General features: G+C 43.4%; 1 protein-coding gene across 1 annotated transcript in view; it reads left to right on the plus strand.

Moving 5' to 3' along the window:
- Positions 1 to 12044, plus strand: part of TMTC1 (transmembrane O-mannosyltransferase targeting cadherins 1) — a 144361-nt gene that overhangs the window by 97608 nt on the left and 34709 nt on the right. Inside the window, exons 10-11 of the mRNA XM_030469098.1 lie at positions 37 to 201; positions 8264 to 8377. Coding sequence (XP_030324958.1) covers positions 37 to 201; positions 8264 to 8377 — 279 coding nt within the window. The remainder of the gene's footprint in view (positions 1 to 36; positions 202 to 8263; positions 8378 to 12044) is intronic.

Below are 12044 nucleotides of genomic sequence, written 5' to 3' on the forward strand. Positions count from 1 at the left end.
TGCAATACCTTTTCCTTTTTTTTCTTTTTTTTCCAGTATGGGATACTGCATCCTTTTTGTCCATGGTCTAAAAAAGCTGTCTACATTGTTAAATAAGTGGAGGATTGCTGTTCTGACCCTCTTTGCTTTACTGCTGCTGCTCTTCTCTTGGAAGACCGTGAAACAGAATGAAATCTGGCTGTCACGAGAATCCCTGTTCAGGTATGAGTGACCACAGGAGAATACTTGCACTTCTTTGTGTTGTTTAAAATAAGTTTGTTACATGGAATAGTTTTCTTTAGCAGGAGTCCTGCTATTGATACATTACTGTGATTAGCATTTTGATTATTATGAAATAACACCTAATTTCTAATTTTTTTGGCAACTGCACAAAAACTGGTGTCAACACTTTATATACTTACGCACAAACTTCGGCTCTGGCAATCGCATTTTTAAGACGTGCTGTTTTTAAATAACTTCAGTTCTGTAGATTTACCAATAATGTAACACTTTCCTTTTTAAAGACATAGCAAAAGTTCATTGCAGCCCTCCATAACACCATAGTAACGCCGTTGAATATATTGAATTTTCTTTAGCAACGTTCTTAATGACAAAAATGAAATGCCACAAAGCGCCAAACTTAATGCACCATATTTCATTTTATTTGATTACTCTTTGCCAAACAACTCTCTTTACTACCTCATTTATATAATTTTTTGCACAGAAACAGGCTGTTTCATTTTGTGTTTTGCTAGCAAATGTATTGCCTTTGCCTCCAGCTGCTTTCAACAGTTGTCTAATTGGGAAGTAATTGCAGAAGCACAGGTGATCTGCACACGGGTTACTTAGCTTTATTTTCTAACTTATTGGCCAGAGCAAAGTTTAATTTATGCAGCACTGAAGGGTATGAAATTATTTTTTACGCGTAGACTTTGGTCTTCAGGAAACACTATTGAAGTTATTGGAGCTCTGTTAATGGGATCCTTTTTTTAAAAAAATCTGGAATAGGAGTTTCTTTACTCCAACGTGATTCAATGTCCATATCCCTGAGACTGTTTACTGCTCAAACAATAGCAGCCATGGTGACAGACCAATGTGGGCTCATGCAGAGATCCCTGGGGAACTCACCTCCAGTCCAAACCCTTCTGGCTAACAGTGGCTGCTCGCAGGAAAGCTGGATGTCTTTCCAAGTTGGAGAACTCTGCTGTTTAAAGAGGGGACCGGGAGGGGAAAGATGGCAATTCCATATCCAGAGTTGCAGGCATGATCTGGTATCACGTTGCATGCAGTTGTGCTCACCTGTAGTTGCACCTGAAGTTACACTAGACCGGATGACTGGAGGACATCTCCTCCTGCCAAGGAGCACTCTTGGGATGATATGAGGTGTCTGTCACAGAAGAGAAGGATAAGGTAATATCTGCATAGTTGAATCCAAATGGACCATCCTACCTCTGTTCAAAGCAGGGTGGCTAATATAAGCCAGCTCAAATTCAGAAACTGTGCCACAGCTGCAATGCAGCATTGAGCTGAAGCTCACACACCTTGAAGCCTCAGGATGAGGAACTGGCGTTGCCCAGGGTAGCATGCAGGGCTTGGTGGCTTGGGTTGAGCAGGCTCACTCTTCAGCTCAGGTCTTTTCGGAGCAATTCTAAGAGAGAGATCTGCCCTAGGACTTAGAAGGGAAGGCAAGAATATAGGTGTGTTCCAGCTGGGTCACCTCATATTGTGTCCTCTGCCTGAGAACTATCAGCAGCAGATGCTTAGAACAGAAATGTAAGAACAGAGCCAGCAACAGCAATGCTTCTTTCCATCCTTTCCCAGCTTGCAGTAATCTGCAGTTTAAAGACTTCCTGAGTCAGGAGTTACTTGTTTTTCTTTTTGCTTTTAACAGTCACTGATGGACTTTTCTTCCCTTAATGTCTCTGACTGCTTTTCCGAATCTATTTTTAGTTTTGGCTTCTATAGCATCCTGTGCACTGGGCTCTGTTGTTAAATTACACAGTGTGCACTCTAAGATTTCCCTTCTGTGTGCTGTGAGCCTTCTGCCTGATCATCTTGCCTCTAGTTCTGGTTTGCTGAATCAGTAGTGAGTAACCATCAACTTATTAATTGTCCTCTGCCTTCCATGTCTCTGCCCCTATGCCCTGGTTTTGAACTCTCCCCATATGGAAGATGTTCTGCATTTCTGATCCTGCTTGTCAGTCTTTGCAAGATGCTTTCAAACTTGGATCTGTCCTTTTGAGAAGGAGAGAAGAATCAGAGAAAGAGACAAGCATCATCTTTCAACAGATATATGCAGTACAGTAACTTTGGTCTTCTGTCTGGCTTTTCTTCTTGTCTCCTACTAATTCCTGATCTTCCCCTTGCTTTTTGTGACCTTTCCTTAGCACTGGGTGATGTTTTCTCAGCACTGTTAACATGAACTCCAAGATCCCTGCTATGAGTGAAAGCATCTGATTTATAGGCATCAATCTGTGTGCAGATTTATGCAGATTTAGTGCATGTGTACAGAGTCTCTCATACTTGTGCCTGTACTAGAACTGCATTTCATCTGCCATATTCTTGCCCAGCTTTCAATACTGTGAGATCCCTCTACAGCAATTCATAGTTCTTTAATTCCTGCAGTGTGATTCACATTGGTGTAATCAGTAATTGTGTCACCCCCTTGTTTGTTCCCTTTTCAAGATCCTTTGTGAACACATGAAGCAGCTCAGATGCCACTGTGTGGCTCTTAGGAATCCTGCCTGCAGTCTTCTCCAATTATAAAAACTGTTCACATACTCCAGCTCTTTGCATGCTCTCTTTAACTAAGTATTGATTCAGGAGAGGGCCTTCCCTCTAACTCCTTGATGCCTTTAAGAAATTGGAAGTCTTTAGTGAGGGATTTTATCAAAAGACTCTTTGAACATTTAAGTGCACAGCATTGATGTTTGCTATTCTGACTGACTGGGCTATATTTGGATTTTCATAAAAGCTTGCCACAGTTTCAGTACCAAATACCTATTGAGTCCATCAAAGAACAACATATATGCCCAACCAACCTTTCTGTAAAACACAAGGTTAATTCTTCTCTGTTGTATAGTAGTTATCAAATAATTTGCTACAATTAGTCTTTGTTACCATTTTCCCCAAATTAACTGGAGGGGAAATCAGACTTGCTGGTCAGTTTCTCCCCCAAATCCCTCCTCTTGAGCCAAATGACATCATATTCATAAGCTCCTATTTCTCTAGAACCAGCATCATTTCAATGATAGGCTGCATACTGTAGCTAGTAGCAGCTTCAGATTTGATTTCCTTTAGATGCACATTACCAGGCCAAATGGATTTATATTTGTTCTTTGTGTTAATTTGTTTTAAAGTGTCTTGTGCTGCCAATTTTGTTTGAGACAGTGCTTCAGACTTGGCCCTGTAAGGAAAGGCTCCCATGTGGCAACTGCCTTCAGTTCCCCTGTAGTGAGCACTGATGCAGATAATCCATTTAGCTTTTCTGCCGTGGTCTTTCCTTCTTCAAGCACTACTTTTAGACCTCCATCATCTATTTGCCTTAGGGGATCTTTGGCATGTTTCCTATATCTGATGTATTCCATTATTAGCTTTGATGGCTTTAGCAAGTTTTTCCTTAAATCTCTTTTGTTCTGCCTAATTATAGTTTATGTTTAACTTGATGAAGCTGATACCCTTTTTTTTTCCTTTTTCCTTCTGTGGCAGTGAAATGTGAAGTGGTGGTTTTTTTCATTTCTCATAAACTTCTTTCTTATGCTGTTTGACCATACTGGCCTTTTTTGATGTCCTTTTAAGATCTTCTTCGATAGGTGTCATATGTCCCTGTGAGTATGTTATACAGTAGGACTCCTCTTGTTGATGGGAAGGTAATGCAAAAGAATAGTATAACAAGAATGTATTCCAGGAGTGGGAGATCTCTTCTTTGCGGCAGAAGGAATGGGCTATATATAGGCTGATGAGGAGAGGAGAGAGAAGTGGATGGAGGCATGTGCAACAGCAATAAATCAGAAAGAACAGAGCAAGAGGAGATAACAAACAGTAAAGAAGTATGAGGGGGAAAAAATAAGGAAACAGAGCAAATCTATACATGTGGGAAAGGAGACATAAATCAACCTACTCGGTTGTCTCTCTCTGGGTTGATTTATTTTTTTTAGAAATATGAACCTTTCATTCCTATTTCTTCAGTCTTCTTTCTCCAGTTGCTGCTTTAATTAATTACTGCTTTTCCCCTCTTCATACTTTTTTTCCTACATCTCTATTTCCCATTTCTCCATTTGCTTGGACATGTTTCTTCAGAGTTGATCTGTCTCAGTTCCCTAGGCTGTGACCTCTTCTGTTACACAAGCTTTCTCTACACTGACATTTGTATACTCAGCATCTTATCAGTTTTGTGCTTGTAGCCCACTTTGTCCTGTTCTCAAGGCTTATCCCCCTTTGATATTGTGTGGCAGCCGTGTTTCCATCTTTGGGACATCCTATCTGTCAGTCTCCAGCCCTGGGGCCAAGTTTTCTGGATGCAGAAATCCCACCAGCTCCTGTGTAGAGGAAGGTGCTGGTCTCTGAAGAAATGATGCGTCAACACACAGGTACACAAGCATATGTGCAAGGACTAAATGAGAAGCAGACAAAGCACAAGTGACGAAACACACAGAGCTCTAGCTGTTTGAGGCATACTATTCCAACAGATCTCTTCAAGCCCCAAGCAGTTTGTCTTAATGTCTTGGCAGGTGGGCAGGGAAGGCTTATTTGTTAAATATTTAAAGAACTACCCTTTGAAGTGAATGCAGAAGTTCAGGCTCCAACTCTGTTCAGTGTTAATATCTGAAGCCAGAGAGAGGGAAGTGAGGGCTGAGGGCTAACCTCTGCATCCGCTGTACTGACTGTTTTGAGGTTTGTCAAGCTGTCACTTTTCCTGTTGCTCCTGGAAAGCATCTGCACGCTCTCCCCACGTTTGTGACAGTGCCTGGAAACACAGCTGTAGCCAGCAAAGGAACCGTATAAACGTGGCACTTTCTTTGTCAGCAGTTTTCCCTCCCAAGCCAGGCTTGCTGACTTCAGTAATTTGCACAAACCAGCCCGGTCCCAAATGTGGCATTTACTGCTACGTGCTTTTGTTAATTCTGAAAGCCAGCTCAGCTGAGGAAAGCAAGTCCTATCACATTTTGTCCATCTCCTACAGAACAGCTTAATACAGCCCAACATTGATACCTGTGAAAATCAATACAAGGGTAGGAGACTAAGGAAAGTGCTTGTTTGTGTCGTCCAGAGAACAATTTGCAGTAGAGAACTTTTATTGATGATAATGACTCACAGAGCAGAGAAGACCCCATCAGTCTCCCAGGGCTTGTGCTGAGGCAGGAGTGGCCTCATTTCCTTATAAACTGAGCACTTTTCATATGGAAATCACAGAAAATCAATGAAGCCTCTACCCTGCACCCAGTCACTTTGCAGAGCAGAGCATGAATTCAGGAAAACAACAGAGGGGATCACAGGAGACTTTTCCCAGCTGCAGTGGGATTTGCTTAATGCTGGTATTTGAGGTTGGAAAATACCAGGAGTACTTTATTTCTCTGATTTATGGCTAATGGGCTTTTGCCTTTCCATGGAGAGGAAACGTTTGCCTATTTTAAAAGGGTACACGTAGCACGTAAAGGGGTTTGCCTATTGTTTATTTTCCATTTATGTCATTTAATGCTGTCATAGAAGTCAAGAGGGAAGGAAATCCTCTGGAGAAGTGACGTCCAATCTTGGCAGGATTGTTTCTGGATGGAGCCAGATTGGTGCCATAGGTTTTCAGAAGGGCACATGTGTGCCGGGCTAGGAAAGGGGGAAATATTAGAGTTTGGAAAGGCACACTGGAAAATTATATTGAAATTGTGAGAGACTAGGGGCTTGTGGGAAGCCAAAATGGAAAAACATTGTGTTCTCATTTGTTATTTATACTCCACCCTTTCCTGCTTGACTTTCATTGTGGACATTATTGTTTCCCTTGTCAACGAGTAAATAGTGTTCTTGGCTGGTCAAGAATCAATTAGCAGAAGTGTTTGCCTGAACTCTCCTAAAAAATCCCCTCTGCGAACAGCCCTGTGTTTGTTACTACCTCCCACAGCACAGAGACTCCAGGACGCCTCAGTCATTCCCATGTTCATTTGCAAAATGAAACACCCCCTTCCCTGCCTGTGCAAGGAGAATAAATAGGTCAAGGAGTGTGAGCAGTGTGATGCAGAAGAGTGCATCCTAAGAACAGTGAACCAGTTCCTGCCTTTCTTATGTCACCCTCACCCAAAGAATGCAGCTGAAAGGAGTTTTATTAAACATTTTAATAAATTGGACCACCAGCATTAATAATAAGTTAAAGGGAAACAGTCCAGAATTAAAATATTTAAACATATGCATCTTACTGTTAAAACCATAGCTTATTATAACTGAAGTATGGGTGCATATGTAATGTACTCCTCACCATTAACTCACTTTAATCTGCTATAGCAGGGGCTGTAGCACAGCAGCAGTTGTGAGTGCCTGTCCACGTCTCTGCCTGTAACACTGGCACGGATGCAATGAAACCTTCTCTGTGTAAGAATTAATATTCCGCTAATACCCAGAGGTTGTAAGAGTGTAGTTAATAGCTCCCAAGGCCAATGGAAATTAACACAGTCGTAGCAGTCACACATTACTTGCTGCTGGTGCAGTATATCTTTGTGAAAACTAATATAGAAAATCATTCTCTTAAGAATAGCATCAATTAACTGATTTAATTCAGCGATTAGTCACAAAATGTCTTATTCCTGTAGTGTTCCCAGTAAGTAATTTGGAAGTACCTGATGATTAGGAAAGCAAATGCAAGGTGTATTTTTAATTTCAGTAGGCAAACTGTGGCTGTGTTGTGCTGAACTCTGTAAGGCAGCCGTGGGCGAAGCTTTGGAAGCTCTCACAAGTAGGCATTACTGATGCTTGATACCACTGGCTTCAGATAACCAAAAAGATACTGTATTTGTCTGCTAGGGTTCTCCAGCACCATTTTACAATTAAATCCCCGACAAAGGCTTTCCACAGCTGTAAGTGAATTCTCCTCATAGGAGAGCGTGTGCACCCCATGCTGGAGGGTGTGCTCAGCTACCATGCCCACCAAAGGTAACCAGGTAGAGACAGGCAAGGCACTGCAACAACACTTGGAAAATTGTTGAAACCTGATTTTCCTACCTGAGGTAGGAGAAACAGAGATGATGGGGGGAGCAAAGACAGCTGGCAGAGATCTGCTTGTGAGAAAGAAACAACACTTTTTGTGCTTTTATGTGAACAGATTCATCCATCCTTACTTCCCATTACCTTAGAGAGCCCCTTTTTATGTGCTGGAAAGGATTTCCCCATTAAACGGAGCACTGACTTCTTTGGATTCTTGCAGGGGAAATGTTTCCATGGTGTACATGCTCCTCTGTGATTTCTTTCTCTCTTTAACCTTGAAATGTCATTTCCTCTAGCTGTGCAAGGTGTACCTTGATTTCTGTGCTCTCAATTAAGTAAATAAGCATATGCTTGCTCTTCTCCTTTTGCCTTGATGCCCTCATTATTAATTCCAAATGTTGAGTTCACCCTACGTGGCAGGGGAGATGAAGGGGAAGGATGGGGTGGCTGTGCAGCCCCATGCTCACAGTCATGTGTTATAAAGTGGGAACATAAACTTGCCAGATAATGGTGGAGGTCCCATTAGCCCTCACCTCTGGGCCATACTCTGCTCACTGCTAAGTGGTGCATATGTGCTGCTGGGTACTCAAGAGTATGCTATGCATCCCCTCTAGTGGCTGCTGTGTATGGAAAAGGTACCTTCTTTCTTGTACCTCCAGCTGACAGATTTAAATTAAGATTTTCAAAAGGTGCTTCGTGACACTGTGTGGAGTCTGTTATGGCTATTTTATGGAAAGTACTTTCCCTTCTAAATATTAGCCTGTTCCAGTTCAATTATTCAGATTTTGAAATACGACAGCATCTGGCCATAGGGAGAGTTGCAATGCTGGTGCTAGAGGTGCCCGTGGTGACAGGAGCCAGGATAAGTTGAACTGCTGCCATACATTTATGTCCACCCAAGGCATGTGGTTGGGCCAGAGTGTGGTGCAAACCTGGGCTTACAGCATGAGCTGTGTTGGCACAAGCGTGCAAGAGGTGACAAGGTGCTCAAAATCCAAGCAAACTTTTCAGAAAAAGGGACTGTGTGCACAAAGTAGACCTCAGGGAAGGTGAGGTAACCTGGCTGCTAACACAGTCCTGCTTCTGTTTCTCTCTGCAGCTCAGGAGTGAAGACCCTGCCCCACAATGCCAAGGTGCACTACAACTATGCCAATTTTCTGAAAGACCAGGGCCGTAATGCTGAGGCCATCTACCACTACAAAACTGCTCTCAAGTAAGTCCCTGAAGGGCCTCCTGGAGCTCTGGCTGTGTCGTGCAGTCTCCTGTTAGCTCAAGTCCTTCCCAGCCAGGTATGGGGACCATTAGTTGCACCCTCAGGTCCCAGCGGCAGCTTGGCTCCTGGAGGCTGGGAAAGTTCCCTGGCTCGGTGTTTGCGTGTCATTAAATGAAGCAGCCTGGCTTCTCTCCAGCTCCATGTGTGTGAATGTGTGTGTATTTGTGTCCACACTTCAATATACAAGATAGAAATGTTACCATAGCTACACGTTGAGCAATGAGGTGTCATTTACTTGGCTGAATGTATTCTGGTAAGCAGGAGGTAGTTGTCATAAATGCATTTTCAGGTTCCTGGGCCATTTATCTTTGTAAATTGTTAATGGTGCATGCCTGGAAAATGCCAGTGCTGTAGCCATCTGAAGTGCAGTAATAATAATTGTACCTACTACTTTTATTGAGGCTTCTGTCCACAAAGCTTTGGATGAACACTAAGCTAACTGATCCTGAAAATGCTCCTGTGCTGTTGTATGGTAAATATTGTCACTGTGGTTCTGTACAGGTGGAAGCTGAAGCAGGAGGGTGAATTGCCTATAAATGCATGATAAATCTGGGCCCAGAGTAGGGTTGCAATATGGGACATCTCTTGTGGTGTCTTTGAAAGGACCCTCCTGACCTCATGTGGATGTGGTCACTCTGCAAGTGACATCCCTCTGCTCACCACCCTTGACAGTTCTTAGTGCAGCTCAGCTTCAGCTGGGGCCATGGAAGCTGCTGGGGGAGCCTTCAGTACAGCAAGCAGGTCACCCAAGTTCCCAAAATCTCTCCACTCTGGTCCTGGGTGTTTGGGAGAGAGGACAAGCCCCTCAGAGGAATAAGTACTGGGAAAAGGAGAAGAGAGAGGTGGTGGTGGCAAGGGAAAGCAAACATGGATAGAGCAGATAATGTTTTTGGGAATAAGAACATATGCGAGAAGGACAGACAAGGTCAGGAGGAGTGGCTCTGATGGACAGCAAAAGCAGAGCTCAGCTCCATGGGGCATGACAGGAGGTGCTAGAAATGTTCTTTCCTGACATGTGGTGTGGCAGGAAACTCCAGAAATTACATCTGTGTTTTGTCTTCTGGCCAGCTGACAGGGTTATACCAGTGGCCCTCCAAGGGCTCCTAACACACCCAGGTTAAGCTGGAAGGACAGGAGTTCATTGTCACTGAGGAGGGCCTGAACAGAGATGAAGGTGATTTTTAGCTTTTGGTTTTTTTAGCAGCATCCTGTTCTGTTTTACTATGCTGGGCATTTAGGAAGTAATTTAGAAAAACCTCCACCCAGTTTTTTAATATTTCCAGGAATGGAAAATCTAGCAGAACCATCACTGAACGTTAATTGCCTTGGCTATTTAAAAAGTCCTCCTTTATTTTTAGTCTAATTTTTTTTTAACATCAGCTTCTAGACATTGGATTTGTTTACAGCTTTGAATGCCATTATAAAGATCCCATTACTAAAAGTCTACTTTCTATAGAGTGATCAACTCCTCCCTTTACCTGCTGCTTGACACAATCCACTGATGTAGCTGCTATTTTCAGTGTTACGTGAGTTTCTGCAGTCCTCCATTCATTCCTGTAGCTAATATGTGAACTTTCTGCAGCTTAACAGACAAGCCCATTGCAAGTTAAAAGAAGAGGGACTAATGAAAAATATCCAAGGTCTGCAGTGAATGTGCTAGTGCAAACAGTAACAGCTCCTACAGACACTGTTGTGTAAGTGGGATTTGCTGGCAAAAGATTTTGCACTTCACCAATTTAGCAGCACCCATTTATTCTAATACTGCCTTCTGCTCTGCAGCATTTTAGTTATGAAAGAGTCTGGTTTGAGAACTGATTGCAAACATTTCCTCAATTTTATTAGATAGCACAGTTTGTGCTGGTGTTGTTTATGAAGCATCCAAAGCCTTGTCAGGTCTTGGAGCCACACAGAACCAACTGTGCTCTTCTTTAGGTCTTCAGTGTTTCAGTGGCACTGGTGGTAGTTCTCTACTTGATTCAGTAATTTCAGGATTAGTTGACACTTTTGAGAAGTGAGTCCCTGTCCCTACCTTGTGTATTCACGGGCTGACCCAGGAGTGCAGACCAGGAGTTGGGAGTCTCCTTCTGGCTCCATCACTGGGAAGCTAAATTACTTGGTCCCACCACCTCATCTCTCTGCACTTCCACTTTCCTTATTTTTACCTCTTCTTCCCACTGCTGTCAGAAGGAAATTATTTGGGGCCTGCATAGTAAGCAATCAGATAGTGTGAGTAGAAAGTGTAGTGTGTTCTCCTGTTGAGAATTACATTCCATGTTTTCCCTTCAGACACACCCCTTCTGAAATGCCTGGGGTTGTGTGTGGGCCTTGCCATCTGCACGAGGTGCCTACACATGACTGCTGGGCTGAAGTAGTGGAGAAGGTGATGGATGTGGGGCAAGCAACATGATGGTCTAAGACACTAGAACAGATTTCATGTCCAAGCTGTTTACCCATCCTCCCAGACTCCATTAGTGCTATCACTGCTCTGATTGTACATCAATTACTATACAATTAAAGAGAAGGAAGTAGTAGTTGTAATATCCCCAATTTTTGATGGTTGAGGGTATTTTTGGCCACTGGCCTGACCTGAAAATGGAAGAAGAGCTGGGAAGCTGAAGCACCACTCACTCCATGAATTTCCTCATCAGAGAGTATACAGACCAGCAGCTCAGGTCCTAATGCAAGAAGCTTCCCTGATTTCCCCCTGGTGCCCCTCCCTGTGTGTCTGGTCTCTGGGTGAGCCTGGGTGGATCCACATTGCCCAGACTACAGAAGAACTACTGAAGAGGCTTCATAATCCAGCAGCAGGACTGTCAAAAGGACAGGAGATCAAAATATCCTATCTGCCTAGCAAGCAGATCAATGAGGGAATTAAGAAGGAAATAGAGTCAGTGCGGATGCTGCGTGCCGCAGCTACCACCTTGGAGCTCCTGGGAGGTAGGAAAGGGAGAGTGGCATCACCTCATACCTGCACCATGTGAGGCATGTGGGTGATGGCTCATCCATCATTCCACCTCACTTCTGAAGCTTGTGCCAAATTTCAGTGTAGGTCTGCTTGATCTTCAGTGAATGAGTTTAACTGTTTGCTAAACAAAAGTCCTCCCTTGGCTGCTTGAGCTTCTTGCAGTTATCATTACACTAACGTAGTGATGCATTTCCATCTGCTGCTTCTCTGCTGGAAGAGTTGGTTGCCATGTAGCTGTTTAGCTATTTAGCCCATTGCTCCCACAAAGAAGGCAGGTGATGTTGTATCTGTAGCTGTGGGAAAAAGGATGCTGAAGTGCACTTGGGTTACATTGTGAAAAAAATAGCAGCTGAGATGAAATCCCAAGAAAGTTGATTCCTGGTGCTTGCTCCAATTCCTGCTCTCTAAGGCAGGCAGGATCCTCTGCTGGCATGTGTTGGTGTATCTGCATTAACTTCAGGATGGATGAATGGTGGAAGAGGGGAACATTTTGTTCTCTGACAGTGAAACTGGAGGGCAGGTTTCCAAGGCAAACTCAGCAACTGATCACATCTGCCACCCGTTGGTGTCACTGCAGGTAGCTCGTCAAAACCTCATTCCTCACCCCAGCCAAAGGACCCCATGACACAACACCCTGACTTA

Source organism: Calypte anna, chromosome 1 (assembly GCF_003957555.1).
Source record: "Calypte anna isolate BGI_N300 chromosome 1, bCalAnn1_v1.p, whole genome shotgun sequence".
Classification (NCBI taxonomy): domain Eukaryota; kingdom Metazoa; phylum Chordata; class Aves; order Apodiformes; family Trochilidae; genus Calypte; species Calypte anna.